This window comes from Humulus lupulus, chromosome 5 (assembly GCF_963169125.1).
Source record: "Humulus lupulus chromosome 5, drHumLupu1.1, whole genome shotgun sequence".
Taxonomy (NCBI): Eukaryota; Viridiplantae; Streptophyta; class Magnoliopsida; order Rosales; family Cannabaceae; genus Humulus; species Humulus lupulus.
The window spans coordinates 147,438,953-147,455,708 of record NC_084797.1 but is presented as its reverse complement, the minus strand read 5'-3'; the positions used below and the strand labels follow the sequence as shown (position 1 = coordinate 147,455,708).

General features: G+C 43.8%; 1 protein-coding gene across 2 annotated transcripts; it reads right to left on the bottom strand.

The window, feature by feature from the left end:
* Positions 1-10,141: 10,141 nt before the first annotated feature.
* LOC133777733 (DEAD-box ATP-dependent RNA helicase 5) lies at positions 10,142-15,969 on the bottom strand. Of its 2 annotated transcripts, none has more exons than XM_062217454.1 (13): positions 15,340-15,969; positions 15,128-15,252; positions 14,586-14,693; positions 14,043-14,123; positions 13,180-13,258; positions 12,558-12,643; positions 12,375-12,431; positions 12,214-12,281; positions 11,793-11,861; positions 11,574-11,667; positions 10,929-11,093; positions 10,726-10,818; positions 10,142-10,498 (listed from the first exon to the last, which is right to left on the bottom strand). In XM_062217454.1, the coding sequence occupies exons 1-13, from the start codon at positions 15,854-15,856 to the stop codon at positions 10,403-10,405; spliced, it is 1,638 nt and encodes a 545-aa protein (XP_062073438.1). In that variant the 5' UTR covers positions 15,857-15,969; the 3' UTR covers positions 10,142-10,402. The 2 variants fall into 2 exon arrangements, with proteins under 2 accessions (XP_062073438.1, XP_062073439.1); XM_062217455.1 differs by having other exon boundaries at positions 11,793-11,855.
* Between the last annotated feature and the right edge of the window lie 787 nt (positions 15,970-16,756).

Sequence of the window (16,756 nt, the reverse complement as noted above, 5' to 3'; positions counted from 1 at the left end):
ATGATGGCATTTACCCTCTGTGTCTCAGTACTAGGTGCTTCTAAGTGCCCGATGGGCACTAGGCCATATTGTTCAATCTCCGGGTCTGTTGCAAGCTTGGCCAGTGTGTCCGCGAGTGAATTCTGGTCCCGGGGGACCTGGCGGATTTGGTAGCCTTTGAAATGCTGCAGGAGGCCGCGGGAAAGAGACACGTAAGCAGCCATTTTTTCGCCTTTCGTCTGGTATTCTCCAGATATTTGGTTTACCACAAGTAGGGAGTCGCTGTATACTTCGATTTTTTGGGCTCCGACTTCTCTGGCCAGTTGTAATCCAGCTAGCATGGCTTCGTGTTCTGCCTCGTTATTGGATGCTGGGAACGCGAAACGGATGGCGCTCTGGAGCTGATGTCCTTGGGGAGAAATTAGGATAACCCCTGCTCCAGCTCCTTTTTCATTTGAGGCTCCGTCTACATAGACCTTCCATGTGGGAAGTTCCGGGACAAGATCTTCCGGGAGGTCATTCATTCCTGAGCATTCCACAATAAAGTCCGCGAGAGCTTGACCTTTTATGGAAACACGTGGCTGGTAGTGGATGTCAAACTGGCTCAGTTCCATGGCCCATTTAAGTAATCTGCCAGAAGACTCGGGCTTCTGCAGGACTTTCCGGAGAGGGTGGTTGGTGAGTACTCTGATGGTGTGCGCTTGGAAATAGGGCCTTAGCTTCCACGAAGCGATTAGCAAGCAGAGGGAGAGTTTTTCGATCATTGTATATCTGGACTCGGCGTCCAGTAACCTCTTGCTCACGTAATACACAGAGAGTTGGAGGCGGCCGTCTTCCCGGACGAGAGCGGCACTTACGGCATGCTTTGTCACATCCAAGTACAAGAACAACGCCTCTCCTTCGACAGGTTTGGACAGAATGGGAGCTCGAGTTAGATGTTCCTTGAGGTGTTGGAAGGCTGCTTCGCATTCGGGGGTCCATTCGAACTTCTTGTTTCCTCGCAACACATTGAAGAAGGGGACACATTTGTCAGTGGCCTTAGATACGAAGCGGCTGAGAACAGCTATCCTTCCGGTAACGCTTTGGACATCCCTATGCTTTCGGGGAGAAGGCATATCTATGAACGCTTTAATTTTCTCAGGGTTGGCCTCCACTCCGCGGGAGCTGACAATGAAACCGAGGAACTTCCCACACGAGACCCCGAAAGTACATTTCTTCGAATTCAGTTTCATTCCGTACTTTCGGATCACGGCGAAAGCTTCCTCAAGGTCGTCACTGTGGTCCTCGGAGGTCTTGGATTTCACCAACATGTCGTCTACATACACCTCCATGTTCCTCCCCAGCTGATCCTTGAACATTTTGTTTACTAGACGTTGGTATGTTGCCCCAGCATTCTTCAAACCGAATGGCATGACCACGTAACAATAGACACCCTTGTCCGTGAGGAAGCTGGTGTGTTCCTGGTCTGCGACATGCATCTTGATCTGGTTGTATCCGGAGTATGCATCCATGAAGGATAAGAGTTCATACCCGGAAGTAGCGTCTACCATCTGATCGATTCGCGGAAGAGGGAAACAGTCTTTTGGGCAGGCTTTGTTCAGGTCCGTGAAGTCAATACACATTCTCCAGGATCCATCGGGTTTCGGGACCAGAACCAGGTTGGCCAACCACACGGGATAGAGTGACTCCTGGAGAAAGCCTATGGACATCAGCTTGTCCACTTCGGCTTTGACTGCTTCGGCCCTTACTGGGTCTAATGGCCTCCTCTTTTGGCGAACTGGAGTTGCAGATGGGTCTATGTTGAGTGCGTGGCATGCAACATTAGGATTAATCCCCGTCATATCAGCGTGGCACCATGCCAGGATATCCTGATTATTCTTCACAGTGGCCACGATCTTTTCTCGAATGGCCGATGGAAGGTTTTTCCCCACCTGAATGACTTTGGTGGGATCTTCCGAGTTGAGGATCACCTCTTCGACTTCCTCCATCGGCTCTATCGCCCTCTCGACCCCCACTCTAGGGTCGAGCTCGTCAACGTATGCTCCTTGGACACCCCCAGTTTCTGGTAAATCCTCTGCCAAAGGTGTGGCAACAATCGCCTCCTGGACCGTGTAGACGGATCGGACGGAGACGTTATAACAGCTTCGTCCGCTTCGTTGGTCTCCCCGGAGGGTGCCGATGCGCCCGTCGTCGCATGGAAACTTCAAGCATAAGTGGCGTATCGAGGTTATGGCCCCAACATCGATTAGGACCGGTCGGCCTAGGATGGCATTATACGCCGTGGGACAGTCGACCACCACGAATGTGCAGTGCTTGAAGGCACAAGCGTCGCTGTCTCCTCTGAGGGTGACTGGAAGTTGAATTTTGCCTAAGGGCATGAGTGCATCCCCATTGAACCCCTGAAGGTGGATGGGGCATGGGATCAGATCCGTTTCGGTTAATCCGATCGCGTGGAAGGCAGCTTTGAAGAGGATGTTGACGGAGCTTCCATTATCGACTAGGATCCGTGACACCTTCTTATTGGCGATCTAGGCTTCCACGACGAGGGGATCGTTGTGGGGGAAGTGCACATGTCGGGCGTCGTCTTCCGTGAAGGTGATGGGAAGATCCATCATTCGGGGACGCTGAGCAGGTGACTGAACCAAGGCGCACATCTCCCCGGTGTGTTCTAATTCCCTCAAGTACCTTTTCTGGGAGTTGCGGGTGCTTCCGGCAAGGTGCGGTCCTCCGGAAATGGTGGCCACGTGTCCGTCAACGGGTGGCGGAGCAAGGCCAGGCGGATATGGCTTTCCGGGTCCTGGAGTCAACATGGCAATGGGTGCCGGAGAGGTTGGAGCAGGAAGCGCTGGGAACTGAGATCCAGGAGCTTGGGGGTGACTGGCTCGAGGAGCGCTAGCGGTCCCCCTCTGTCCCGGAGAGTACGCAGCTCCGTGAACTACTCCCTGTCCGGGATAGATTATGGGTATCCTCACCCACTGACCGAGGTGTCCCGCTCTTGCCAGGGACTCAATCTCATCCTTCAGCTGAAGGCATTCGTTTGTGGTGTGCCCCACGTCTCCGTGGAACTCACACCTCTTATTGGAGTCTCGCGGACGCCTTCCTCCATGAGACACTTTCGGGGGCTTCCGATAGTTGACCATATTACAGGTCGCCCGATAGACGTTCTCTCGCGAGTCTATCAAACTGGTGTAATCCGTGAACTTGGGCTCATAGTTCTTCCGGGGTTTCTTTGAATGGTCCCCCCGGTTGGAGTTTTTTCCGCCTCGTTTATTCCGTGATTGGCTCAGATTTTGTTCTGGGCCTTCCGCTTGCGGTTGCGACGGACCGGGAGCGATACTACATCCGGTTGGTACAGCTCCGTACCCAGAGAAATGGGTTTGACTCGGCGTCTGAGCAGACGCGGAAGGTCCATACACGCTTGGAGTGAACTGGGCTCCTGGGAGCGTGAGGGCTGGCGCGGGAGCTTGCGAAGCAAAGCTCGGTGCAGTCACGGAGGGTATCGGAGCTGGGGGAACTCCAAAGGCCTGTTGGTAGGCATCTTCAAGGTTGATGATTCCTTGAGCTTTTGATATGAATTCGGACAGAGTTTCTGCTCGCCTCCTTTGCATTTCTCCCCATAGCAGGGAGCCGACGGTAAGCCCCGATTGAAGGGCGATCAGCTTCATGTCATCGCTGACCTTGGTCTTAGCAGCAGCTTCCATCATTCTTTGAATGAAAGCTTTGAGGCTCTCATTGGGTAGCTGCTTGATGTTGGTTAAGGAACCAACCTCCATGTCGTGGTCCCGGGCAGCAATGAACTGCCTCCTGAATGCGGACTGTAGCTCCTTCCAACTGTGGATGGATCCGGGAGCTAATCTTTTCCACCAGTCTTCCGCGGACTTGGTAAGGGTGAGTGAGAAGCACATGCATTTGGTATCCTCACTGACGCGCACCACTTGCATCATCTTGTTGTATTTAGCTAGATGGGTGCGCGGGTCTGTCCTCCCCTCATATAATTCTATGTGAGGCATTTTGAAGTTCTCCGGGAGGGGCGTTTCCGCGATCCTCCGAATACATGGTTCCGGGTCATCTTCCTCAGAGTCTGACAGGGCCCCACTTTGCTTCCGGACCAGCTTGGTCAAGGCAGCGATCTTTTCCTCGAGCCTCTTTGTATCGCTCTCCGGGAGGTCACGTCCCCGGACTTGTCGTTGAGATGATTTCGCAGGTCATCTCCGCGAGGCCGGGCCTTTTCTCCTTTGGCCTTTTCGTACTTGGCCTCCAACCTTTTCCTTAGGTCCACCGTGGACCAGCTATCTTCGGAGTGCGTGTCCGCAGCCCGACCGTCCTGGTTGATGGAATCACTGGGGCGGTTGTTCCTTCCCCTAGGCCCGGGTGCCTTAGCACCGGGCCCTTTAGGCACAGAGTGCCCCCTTGGGGCTGAAGGACGTCTGGGCTTAGAAGCGCCAGAGACCTTCTGCGCGCGGGGGGGGCAGTCGGTCTGGTGATTCATGCCTTTAGGAGGTGCAGGGGCGTTAGTGTGCACAGGCTCCCCAACTTTTTCTTTGCCCTTGTTAGGGGCAGCTTTGGATGGTCCAGCAGCGGCGGGATCTGGCATGGTGGCATCAGCACCACCTAAAACAGAGGCGTCCTTGTCCGAGTCGCCTAGATCTCCGAACTTACTTTGGAGACGCTCCATCATGCGCTGCATTCTTCCGGAGACGCGCTCCTGCGCAGCGAGCTTGGCCTTAGTGGCCACCAGTTCTTCGGCTACTTGGACCAGTTCTGGATCCTTCTCGTAGTAGTAGCCGTCTTTGTAGTAACCGTCTCGGACATACTCTTCTTCGTTTTCTAAGTATGTCGTATCTTCAGTACTGACCCGATCCTGGCGGGATGTCGAGTCTTCACCTTGGTAGTCCGAGTCGTGGGTACTTTCTCCTTCGGTCTGGGCTACCGAGGGTTCGTTTTGTACCGCATCTTCCATCATAGTATCGGGGTTGACCTTAGCATTTTTGTCAATTGCGGATTTTCTCGTAGTCACCATCTTTTCAGTATGCAGAAAAAGAGCTGACTAACAACTCCCTACAGCTCTCAATGAAAGCACCAAAATGTTTACCGAGTTTTTCGGAAACGAATACAAACAAAATAATAAAAAGATAAGAACTGTAGAAGTGTAGAAATATAAATAGACGAATAGTTTTTTTACGTGGTTCAGGCGTTAACGAGCCCTAGTCCACGAGTCGATGTTATTATACTTGTAGAGAATTACAGTAAAATGGCTGGTGTACAAGAACCTCACAAGTTCACAGTGTTTCTCTCTCGTTCTCTAGAAGAAAAACGAAGCTAGAGATTTTGGCAGGGCTCTTGCTATGTAATCCGTTCTCTCCCCTCCTATTACAAAATCAGGAGGTCTTTATAGCTAGAGTTTTTTATTAGGGTTTTACTCTGCCCCCATGGGTCTTAATTACACCAGCCATAAATAGGGGATACAATTACCGTAGTCGCCTGGCTACCAGGCTCTATGTGGGTATATTTACGTGAAAGTATGGGGAATGCACAAAGGCAGCTGTCTTTTCCAGGCTGTCAGCGGAACAGTAGGCGAAATAGTACTTTTAGGCGTGCTGGGATGTGTGCGGCCTCGACCTGTCGGGCGTGTCAGGCGGGATCCTGTGTCAGGTGGATATCATTCCAACTATGCCTCCTCCATGACTCGACCGCTTGGTCTTCTTCCGTGCGAGACACGGAACTGTATCCGCGAAGGTAACCTGAAGAGCTTCTCCTGGAAGGACCTTCCCCGAAGGATATCCCTTCGGGAGTCCGGGAGAATCGACGAACTTCCGCGTCGCGGTTGCTTGAAAGAGTATGCTGGACACTCAGCGGGAGAGGCGAAGCCTTTCTGTCCATCCGCGAGCTCTGGTCACCTTTCGTGAAAGACTTTGATAATTTTGCTTCCCCGAGGCTATCCATTTAAACGCTATCCGGAAATCTGGATAACAACTCTGTATATGATTTAATTACACTTTTGCTTTAAAAGCCTTGATTAGCGAGTGATTGCACGTTTTTAAACTCACTTAGTAACGGCTCTAAGGTAGTAGGGCGTTACATTTAGGAACTAGGGTTGAACCCTATTATGCTGCTTAGGTCAGCCTCTCTTTTGTATTCTTTTGAGTTGTAATTAACAATAAACTCTTTTTGGGATCCCATGTACAGACTCAAACTTTTAATGGAAAATGATTACCGTTTGACCGAAATTTTTAATACCTAAACCATTAGTTAATTTTAATTACACGTGTAAGTCTAAACGACTATATTAACGAGTTAAGCACAATTTTAAACAAACAAGTGTAACGGTCCTGGATTAGTAAGGCGTTGCAGTCACTAACAGTTTGATATGCCCCATCAGAATGAGACATTCCCCCGAGAACCCATAAAGGGTGGAGATGCAAGAGGATAAGTCACTAGCAGCCAGTCCAATCTTCTCGAAGGCTGAGTTGAACATAATGTTCACATAACTCCCGTTGTCCATCAGGATCCTAGCCACCATCTTGTTGGAGATCTGGTTCTCGACCACTAAATGATCGTGGTGGGGAAAATGCACCCTCCGAGCATCGTCCTCGGAGAATGTGATGACTTGATCCATCATCTGGGGCATTTGTGCTGGCAACTAGGCTAGTGCCAACACTTTTCTCTGTGGTTTAGGGTCCAGGCATAACAATTATGCGAGCCCTCGACGTGCCCCCCAAGTGGGGTCCTCCCGAGATATTCCCTACTCTCCTGTTCACCGGGGGAGGCCCATGGGCTACCTGCTGCTGCGGGGTCGTGGGCACTTGGCCCGGGGCCTGAGGAACCACCTGTTAAGGAGGCAATCCTGCGGCTAGAGCCTAGGTTAGGCGTGCTGCGACCCTAGCATATTGATGGAGGTGCCCTAGTTTGATGAGACTTTCAATCTCATCTCTAAGTTGTCTGCACTCGTTGGTGTAGTTCCCCACATCATTGTGGAACCGGCAAAACTTAGTGGAATCTCTTCTCTCCTGATCCCTCCGCATAGGTTGCGGTTTCCAGTAGTGGACATGTTGCTCAGTGGCCAGGAAAATATTCTCCCAAGTATCCACCAGGTCCGTGTACTCAGAGTATTGTAGAGTGTACTTCTCGTCGGGAGCTGCTCCAGTTCTCTTGGGCTTTTTGCCCTTGCCTTTTCCCCCAAGTTTGCTCCCGCTATATGTCGCGAACTGGGCTAGAGCCTCAGTTCCAACACTGAATGCAGGCTGATAAGCATTGTATCCAGTGGGAACTGCTCCATAGCCTGTAAGGGCGGCACTAAAACCAGCATTTGGCGTGGTGTTGAAGCCATCTAGTTGAACAACATAGCTGAACTGTGGAGCACTCATAACACTCGTCTGGGCTGGAGTGTATGGCGAGTACTGGGTTCCCATAGTCATGGCGTTTGGGAACAACAGAGCGGGGAAAGGGACTGGTCCTCCGAATGCTCCAATCTGGGCATCCTCCCAGTTGATGTACTCTTAGGCTCGACATATGAAATCGTCGAGCCTATGGCATCCTCTTCACTGGAGGTCATCCCATAGTGAGGAACCTGGTCAAATGCCAGCTTTTAGAGTCATCAGTTGTTGGCCATAATCGACCCTCTTGGTCCTAGTTGCTTCTTCCTTAAAGCATTTGATGTAGGCTTTAAGGGTCTCAAGTGATCCCTACTTTATGTTGGCCAAAGCATTGACCTCAAAATTCACCTTTCGAGCAGCTATGAATTGTCTTCGGAAGGAGGAGGCGAGTTGGTGCTAGGATTAAATGGATCCTGGCTTGTGCTTCTTGAACCATTCATTTTTTTATCCCTTCAAAGTCAATGGGAAGATGACGTGGCACATGGTGTCCTCGGAGATGCGGTGGACCGACATCAATCTATTAAAATTTGAGATATGGTTGGTGGGATCCATGCCTCAACTGTACGAATAGATGTTTGGCATTTTGAAGCCTCGAGGCAGTGGAGCTTCCACGATATGGGGAGCACAATGCTCCCCATCTTCATCCTCCGAGTCGGAGTCATGACCTTGTCTCCGGGCCGTCTTCAACATTATCCTTTTCAAACTCTCCAATTCTGCAAGGAGAGGGTCACAATTTTGGTTGGCACTCTATGTCGGGTGTTCTCTCCTCCGAGCATTAAGGTCATCTCGGAGGTGTGGTTGTTGTTGTCTCCTAGGATTGTCCACGGGAGTTTCCCTGCCTCTGCAAGCGTTCAAGTCATCTCACAGGTCAAGTTGTGCTTGGTGGAAACCACCATCTTCGGGGTATCATACTTCTGTTTCCCCCTCGGAGTCAACGTATTCATTATTGACTGAAACAATCCTTGTACTCGGTTGGCGGAGACATTTCTCATGTTGACCCCTTGGTCAGGGTTTTTGTGAGGTTGGCGAGGTGCCGGCGGGACACCACCTCCAGGTCTAACGCGATCTGTCACATTGCGCCTGGGCAGAACGCCCTAGGCTCCGCGGACGCTAGTGGTCTGGCAGTGTCCTCGAGCTCCACACCTTTGGTTATCATTGGCACGTCTCGAGGCCAGAATGGGCTCGGAAGCCCAACGAGTTCTCTTCTGCCCTTGCGCGGGATCTTCATCGACTTTGCATTTACCACGATCCTGTGGTGCAGGCGGAGCTCCAGCTCTAGCTGGGTGCACAGGTGGCGAATCTTGCACCCTTTTAGTAGGGTGCTTGGGAGGCACACCCACTGGTTCAACAAGCGGCGCTTCAGCTGGGTGTGCATGTGGCACGCCATCTTGTTGCCTAAGTGGTATCTCGACATGGGGGTCCACTCGCCACCCTTGGGCTGTCAAAGTCGCCCTCATGGTTTTAACCATCTCCTGCAGGGAGGCAATATTCCCCTCCTAGGCATCGATTTTCTGTTGTTGGGTGGCGACTTGGTCTCTGAGAGCCACCACCTCCGACGGTTCCTCCACGTCCATGGGATGAGGATAATTTTCCTCATAAAACTTGTCATCTTCGTCGTTGTAGTCAACGTTTTCGTCGTAATCCTCTTGGGCCACCTCTGGGTATTCTAGCGGAGGTGGTCGGCTGGGTTCTCCTCCCTCAGCTCCGGTGGGAGGAGCGACGTCGTGTGGAGCATTTCTTCTGGTGGTCACCATGACTGAATCTTCGTAGCTTTCTTCATAGCTCTCAATGAAAGCACAAAAATATTGACTATCATTTTCGCTATCAACTAATTAAACAAGAACTTAAAGAAATACAAATGGAAGATAGATTTTACGTGGTTCGAGTTATGAAACAACTCTAGTCCACGAGGCTTTAGTATTAGTGTTCTTGAAGCTTGAGATGGCAAGCTTCAATTGAGGTTTTCTCAGGCAGCGTATATATTGCTATGAGTACAAAAGTGAGATCAAAAGTTCAAAATCTCAAAAGTCCTTTACAATGGAAGCCCTAGCCCTATTTATAGTGGCTTAGGACAATTATTTTTCTTAATGGGGATTTATTACAAATATTCTCAATCATTTAGGAGTTTAATGCTAATTAACACCTTTTGGTGCCCTAATTAAGGTGGCGGGCTCTGGCGTATTGCACGGGACCCAATTCATAGGTTGCAACCCACTACTTTACAAGAGACACGCCCCCTGGCACTGCCAGAACGTAGCTACATGCTTCCCATGTTAGGCGGTGCATTGGGACATGCCAATTGTTGAGTGTACGGGCTCAACACACTACTCGCGAGGCACAAAAAGATGTCAAATGGTCGCTTGCAGTACAAAGCTGCTACAATTGACATCTGACATTCCCTCCAAATCCCGAGGACCAACTCCTAGGCCTGGAGGACTTATTGATCAAGAAGACAAGAGGACCGTAACGAATGTCCTCGAGACAGCCTAACTTAAAGACATCCACATCTGGAAACGAATAACGCGTTGGTTGGAGACTACGCTCCGAGAAACTCTAGGTGAGCTCTACAAGACTTCATTAGCTCCTGAGAAGCCTAATCATTTCTTTAATGACCGTCACATATCCAATGATGAAATTACATACAATAACTAATTCCAACTCAGAATAGGCAGACAGCATTGAAAATGGGAAACTTTGTGAGATGGAATAGTTGTATTGCAATTGATTAACGTTGTGACATAATAATAATAAGAATCTTGACATCATAATGCTCACTCTATACAAGCACATCACCAAATGTAACGGTTCCAATTAAGATAGAAAAATTTGAAAAAACAAAAAATAGGAAACAATACACTGCATTTGCCAGCCCAAAATTCGTACCCAAAACTTTGATAAAGCTGAGTTCAAGAGCTCCTCAAATATAATATTGCAAATTTTATATAAATGGGAGAAAACATGAACTTATGAAGGCTAATTGCAACTAGGATATCTCTATATTCTTTAGGCTATTTTCCTACTAAGCCAATGAGTTTCAATGAATCAATATTTCAATCTTCATCGTCAGAGTTGTTAAATGTAATCTTTTTGGCCTTGGCAGCACCCACTGGAATTTCCTTGAAGTGAGCTCCATAAAGCTTTGACTCCTGTATTTTTCCAAATAATGATTACTGTTAATATGTAATGGAAACACCAGGCCTATATTTTTTTTCCTTTCATTCTTTGTTTTTTTTTTTTTATCTTTGATATAAGAACTAAAAAAACGTCAAAGCTAACACGGTTGATGATCAACAAAATTTGACATTTATTTAATATTATACTGAAAATAAAAAATTTTAAAATCATGAAACATTCAAGAAGAGAGAATGTGCACCTTTTTCTTCACGTGAGTGCCAAACTTTAACAGGGAAACTGGTACAATTTGCCCAGCTTCTTTGAGAACATTCACCAGTTCTCCGGCTAGTCCCTGAAATAATTGCAGACTTATTTTATTCAAGAATTTTGTACGTATCACAGAAGTAATAGTTTTAAGATAATGTGTATATGACATTAGAGCTGTCTAAACTGAATATGTACCTTGTTTTGCTGGGTGAAAAATGTGTGAGCAACACCTTTCTTACCAGCTCGTCCAGTCCGCCCTATGCGGTGGACGTAATCTTCTGTGGTCAGAGGAAAACTATAGTTGATAACTACTTCAACATCTGGAATATCTAATCCTCGAGCTGCCACATCTGTTGCTACCTGTGTGTACATGTTTGAGATTTGAGACAAAACCAATAGATTGTAGTATAGAGGCCAAATTCAGTGGATGTCAAAAATACAAATTCAGAAGTCCCCAAATAAAGCATAGATGTTTCTATCTTCTTTATGAATTTTAAATCTCAAACCTCCGAAATTTCTAATGTTTACAAAAAACACACAAGATAGTCTTCAAATTGATTGACCCTCAACCCAATCAGCAACAATGATGAAGACAGCTGAAATTAAACTGATGGAAGGTACTACTGATTTATTAAAAAATGCAAAAGGGTTTGTCATGTCCACAGGGATATGGTTCAAAAGATGTATATACAGCAGAAGATGAGCGCAGCAATCAAGTTTATATACTGGAAAACAAACATCTAGTGTGTATCCAAACATGGGAAGAAAAAACTACCCGTGTGTCTTATTTATACTTCCATATCACTGAGTTTAATGATACCAAACAATAATGCAACATACCATCAATGGACAGGCTCCATTCTTGAATAATGATAGTGCCTTTGTACGTTCAGTCTGTGCTTTGTTTCCATGTATAGAAACAGCTTTCCAACCCCTAGAAACAAAATCTTACATATCATTTGAGACTTAGAAGATTATTTATCAGTTAATTGTACCAATATCTGAATTGTTGAATAGGCCAAATGTATCAAATTTATGTAGTAACTGTAAAGAGTTTACCCTTTTTGCAGCATATGTTCAACCCGAGTTGCTTCTAGTTTGTACAAGACAAATACCAACACTCTGTTGCTGATAGGAAAGAAAAATAAATAAATGTATAACTATGAGATCAGAAGGTTATTCATATAAAGCCGTACTTGAGATCTTCTTTGCGATAAACAGATATAGACTACATTCACCTAAATTATAGCAAGAATGCCAGTACGAGGACCAGGTATTATCTAGAAGGTATATTATTAATAAAGAGGATGGGGTATTATCTAGATTTACAACCAAGAATGCCAGTACGAGGACCAGGTAAGAACACTGAAAACAAAAAACTGAAGACAAGAGCCAGTTCCTTTCATTTATTTGCAATGACAATAACACAGATACACAAAAGATGTAAACTTGAGCAGAAAGAAAAAAAAATAGGAAAAACCTTTGGGATTTGTGGTATTTCTCCAGCAAAGCAATCAGACGTGCATCACGTGATCGTTCATCCAGAACCTATTGATATATATGTACAGGTGGTACATTAATTGTAGTAGACACATGAAAAATCATTCATCAATTACAGCAACAAGTATTGAGAATTTATACCTCAACTATCTGCATAACATCATGGTTTGCAGATAAATCCTCTGAACCTACAACAACCTGAGACAATGTTTATTAGTATTTTATAAGGGTAACTATTTAACTATCATTATAGATATAAAGGTCTACATTCCACACCTTAACTATTTAACTATCATTATAGATATAAAGGTCTACATTCCACACCTTAACCGGATTTGGATCCATGAATTCCTGAGCTAATTGATGAACTAAAAAGGGCCATGTAGCGCTGAACATCACCATTTGGCGAACTACACCATGACAGTAAAAAAAGCAATTAAGAGAGATAGAGGAAAGTTAAATTGATATAAACAGATAAAAATAAGGTTAATCCAGTAGCATATGCAGAATCGTAAAAGCTAAAAAGCTTGAAATTAGAGAAGGATTTCTTCAATGTAAAAACGTAAAAGCAAAAAAAGCCCAAAATTAGAAAAGAATTTCTTCAATAAAAACTATTTCTCCTACATTACTCATCAAAATATTCCAATGGACAAGAAAAAACCATATAAGTCAGACAAATGATTGATTTAATCTGTAGACAATACACAGAAAACTTTTCCTTAAAGAAAGTGACAAATGAAAAATTAAACACCACCATGAGACATTGGATTTTGAGATTACCATACAATCAGTAACCTTAACATAGTCCCCAGAAACTTTAATTCGTTTACAAGTAGTTCAACAAAGGCAGAAATTACAAGTGAAAACTTAAGTGGGAGAATATCGTGTTCAATGGTCAGGTGACCAATTAGATAACTTATAAATACAGACATTACAAGTCACACACCTGAACATGTCTGGCTCAAGATGTAGCGAACTTCTGGTTCAAATCCCATATCGAGCATTCTATCTGCTTCATCAAGGACCTACAGAAAGTTACCAATCATTTTAATTTTCCTTAAAACTCAATATTGCTACAGCTATATTCAATATTCCCCATCAAAAGACTTTATATACAAATATTTCTTACTAAAAAAGTCGACACTATGTAACTTGAAACATAATAGCATAAAGAGCAATACAAGTATTTATTTAACATAGCGGGTCTCCCACTTAAAGAACATTATAAGTATTAATGGCACTGTACTACTAGGAGCTTACAATCACAGTAATAAAAAAAGGAGGGAAGAATATCCAGATACATTGATTGGCAAGCAAGTAAAAAAACAATATTCTCACAAAGAAACTGATGGATGCTTTATGGATAAGATAACAGGAATTGAAACATAGCTTTGACAAATACATAGAGCAATAGCAAGTAGCAACAAACACCAACTTGCTCTCCTAAGACATTCCAAGTTCCAAAATAGAACAAAAGCATATGAAATCACCAATAACTGAAAATATCCCATTATTTCCAACAAAAGCATTATTTGTAATATGCTACAATTAAGTGACAGCACAGCTTTGCAATGGCAATAGAAATAACAAGATAACACTTTTTCATAACTTTTTTGTTTAATATTGTATGTTTTATAATAAAAACAAACTGTTGTTGATAAAGTAAAAACCATCAAAACTTGTATTTTGTTTATGACAGCATAAATTACAAGAATGCAAGAAGAACCTAGAGAAACATTTCAAAATACATAAATTCAAGAGCAACAAGAAATGACTTGTATGAATATCTTTATATAATTTTCCACTTACCCCAAAAGTTACTTCCTCAAGACAGCAGAAACCCATCTCAATCAGATCCTTTAAACGACCAGGAGTTCCAATGACAATATCCTAAAAAAGAAAAAAATTAATGAAGTAAGTTTCCAGATAAATAACCAAAAGATGTCCTCTCTCTTAAAAATGATATAGATAAACAACTAATAGATGCTATCTTTGTAACCATGCACAAAGCTGGTGATAAATAGAAAAGTTATCTCCTTCCAGACAATAATGAAATTTCAAGAATGAAAAAGGAAGGATAACCCTAAAAATTATTTAAATTTTGAAAAATATTACAGTCAAGCCGCAGATTGTTTAAATTGTTATAAATTCTAGCTTCCATCATTTGAATCACAACAAGATCGTTATAACCTTCAATCTGCTTTTTGTGCACAAAAACCAGATTGAAGCTAAAATATATAACAGTTGTGGCCAGCCTAGGTCGACGTAAAAGCTCACAAGGTACAACTTAAATGACAGCATGATAAATCATCTAAAACATGACTAAAAATATAAAAGAAGAGCATATCTTACAACACCAGACTTCAAAGCAGTTATTTGACGCTCTTTGGATGTCCCTCCATACAAGCAAACTGCAACTACACCACAGGGCTTCCCCGCGTCACATAAAACATCTGAAATCTGCCACCCACGCAAGAAACCAAAAGATCATCAAATTTCAGAAATAAATCTCAATCAATCATGGGAAGAAAGTACAGTTCATGCAGCAAGCAATAACAAAAGAATAATTAAGGCGAAGATACTGATGCTGATGTTGATGCTCATATCAACTCAAAATTGCAAACGATAAACTAAGCCAAGTATTTCCAAAAAAACAAATTCAAAATTGTTCAACTTGACATCGTTAGGAGTATCAATAATATCCGTTAGTTTAACACCTTTTCAAGGATAAATAAACTTCTAACATTCTAATGTACAAACAATATTATATAAAGAAGAAATTCTGTAACATTACAACTCGGTACTCACAGTGAAACACAATAATATTTATAAACAAGAAAAAAGCATGTATCGGACAATATGTTCCCAAAAAGACTTGTATCAAGAACACATACTTGCTGAGCTAACTCCCTCGTAGGTGACATTACTAGGCAAAGCGGAGTCCTCCCTCTTAAGAACTTGCCGTCCCGCTTCTTCATAATATGCATTATTGCCGGTACCCCAAATGCCAAAGTCTTACCTAAAATCGAAAACGACAAAAATTTCACCACACATAACAGTAACATAACAAACTCCACAACCCATAAAGCCAATGAAGAAAACTCACCTGACCCAGTTGCAGCAATCCCGATAAAATCACGACCGTCTAATAGAAAAGGCCATGCCCGAGACTGTATCGGAGAAGGACTGTCGAAATTCTGGCAGCACTGAAGAACATCACTCGGCAGCTTCGACTCCTTAAAGGATTTCAAAGGAGCGTATTTGGCTTCTTCCGCGTCCTTCCCAGTCACCAAAACAATCTCATCTTTAGCCGAATCAACTACTTCACCACTGCCGTTAACGATGTTTCTCTCTGGCTTCTCCTCATCTTCGGTTTGTTTCTCATTCTCATTATCATCCATATTCTTGTGCTTATTCTTCTTTTTCTTCTTCTTCTTGTTTAACTCCTTGGAATCAGAACCTTCCTCGGATTTAATCACTTCAAGACTTCTCTTGGGCACATGGTTATTCTGTTCTTCGATACTGAGGTCTTTGAACTTCTTTTTCTTCTTCTCGGCCTTGAGATCAGGGTCGATGGGGGATTCACAGGCTTCAACTTCTCTTTGTTTTCGACCCATCCCCATGGCTAGAACTGAGTCGAGGTTAGGTTGGGTTGGGCGAGGGGATTTGGGGTTGAGAAATGGCTGATGGGAGCAAGGCGACTTCAAGAACCCAACGGCCAACACTTGAATAAGGGTTTTTGTTAATTCTATTTTTTAGGGTTGTGGAACGGATTTTTATTTTTCATTTTTCTTTTTGGTCCCTACATTTTTTCCATTTGGTGCTTACGTTTTCATTTTTAACAATTAAGTACTGAATTTCTATTTTATTAGCATTTTAGTCTATTAGAAAATTTGGATCTCAAAAACTTTATTTTATATAATTTTATCTCAAACAAATTCAGATTGTAAATCATGAAGAACATATGTTACACTTTTATCAAAATTTTAACATTCTTTAGCACTTGATTGCTAGAAAATTACAAATTTTAATGATGTGATTGCTAAAATTAGAACTTCAATAATCAAATTGTAACAAATATCACACTCCATAAAAGCATTAACTTCAAATAAAAATTTTCAACTTCGAGGTTTAAAATCTTTTAAGTTCACAATATTTATATGAGATATTTAGGACAAAAGTATTTATAGTAGCACTTATGTACTATTATACCATGTTTTCGAGAACGGGATAAACATGCTCGGAGTGTAAGCTCGGAGATAAGTGGGCTCGAAATTAAACATTATTATCATTACTAATATTCATGTAATTAAACACATGGCTGGATTATTTTAGCTCAAACGCAAGGAAACCAGCTTGAAATAATCATTGAAGTATGTCAGCTCGAAGAATATCGATATCAGCTCGATATTATGTTGAAAAGAGTCAGAAAACAGTATTCAAGTAAATTATTCTTATTTTTAGGAGAATTAGTTTAGATATTGTATTGTTGATTGAGTCTTTTGTAATTCAAATCCAAATAA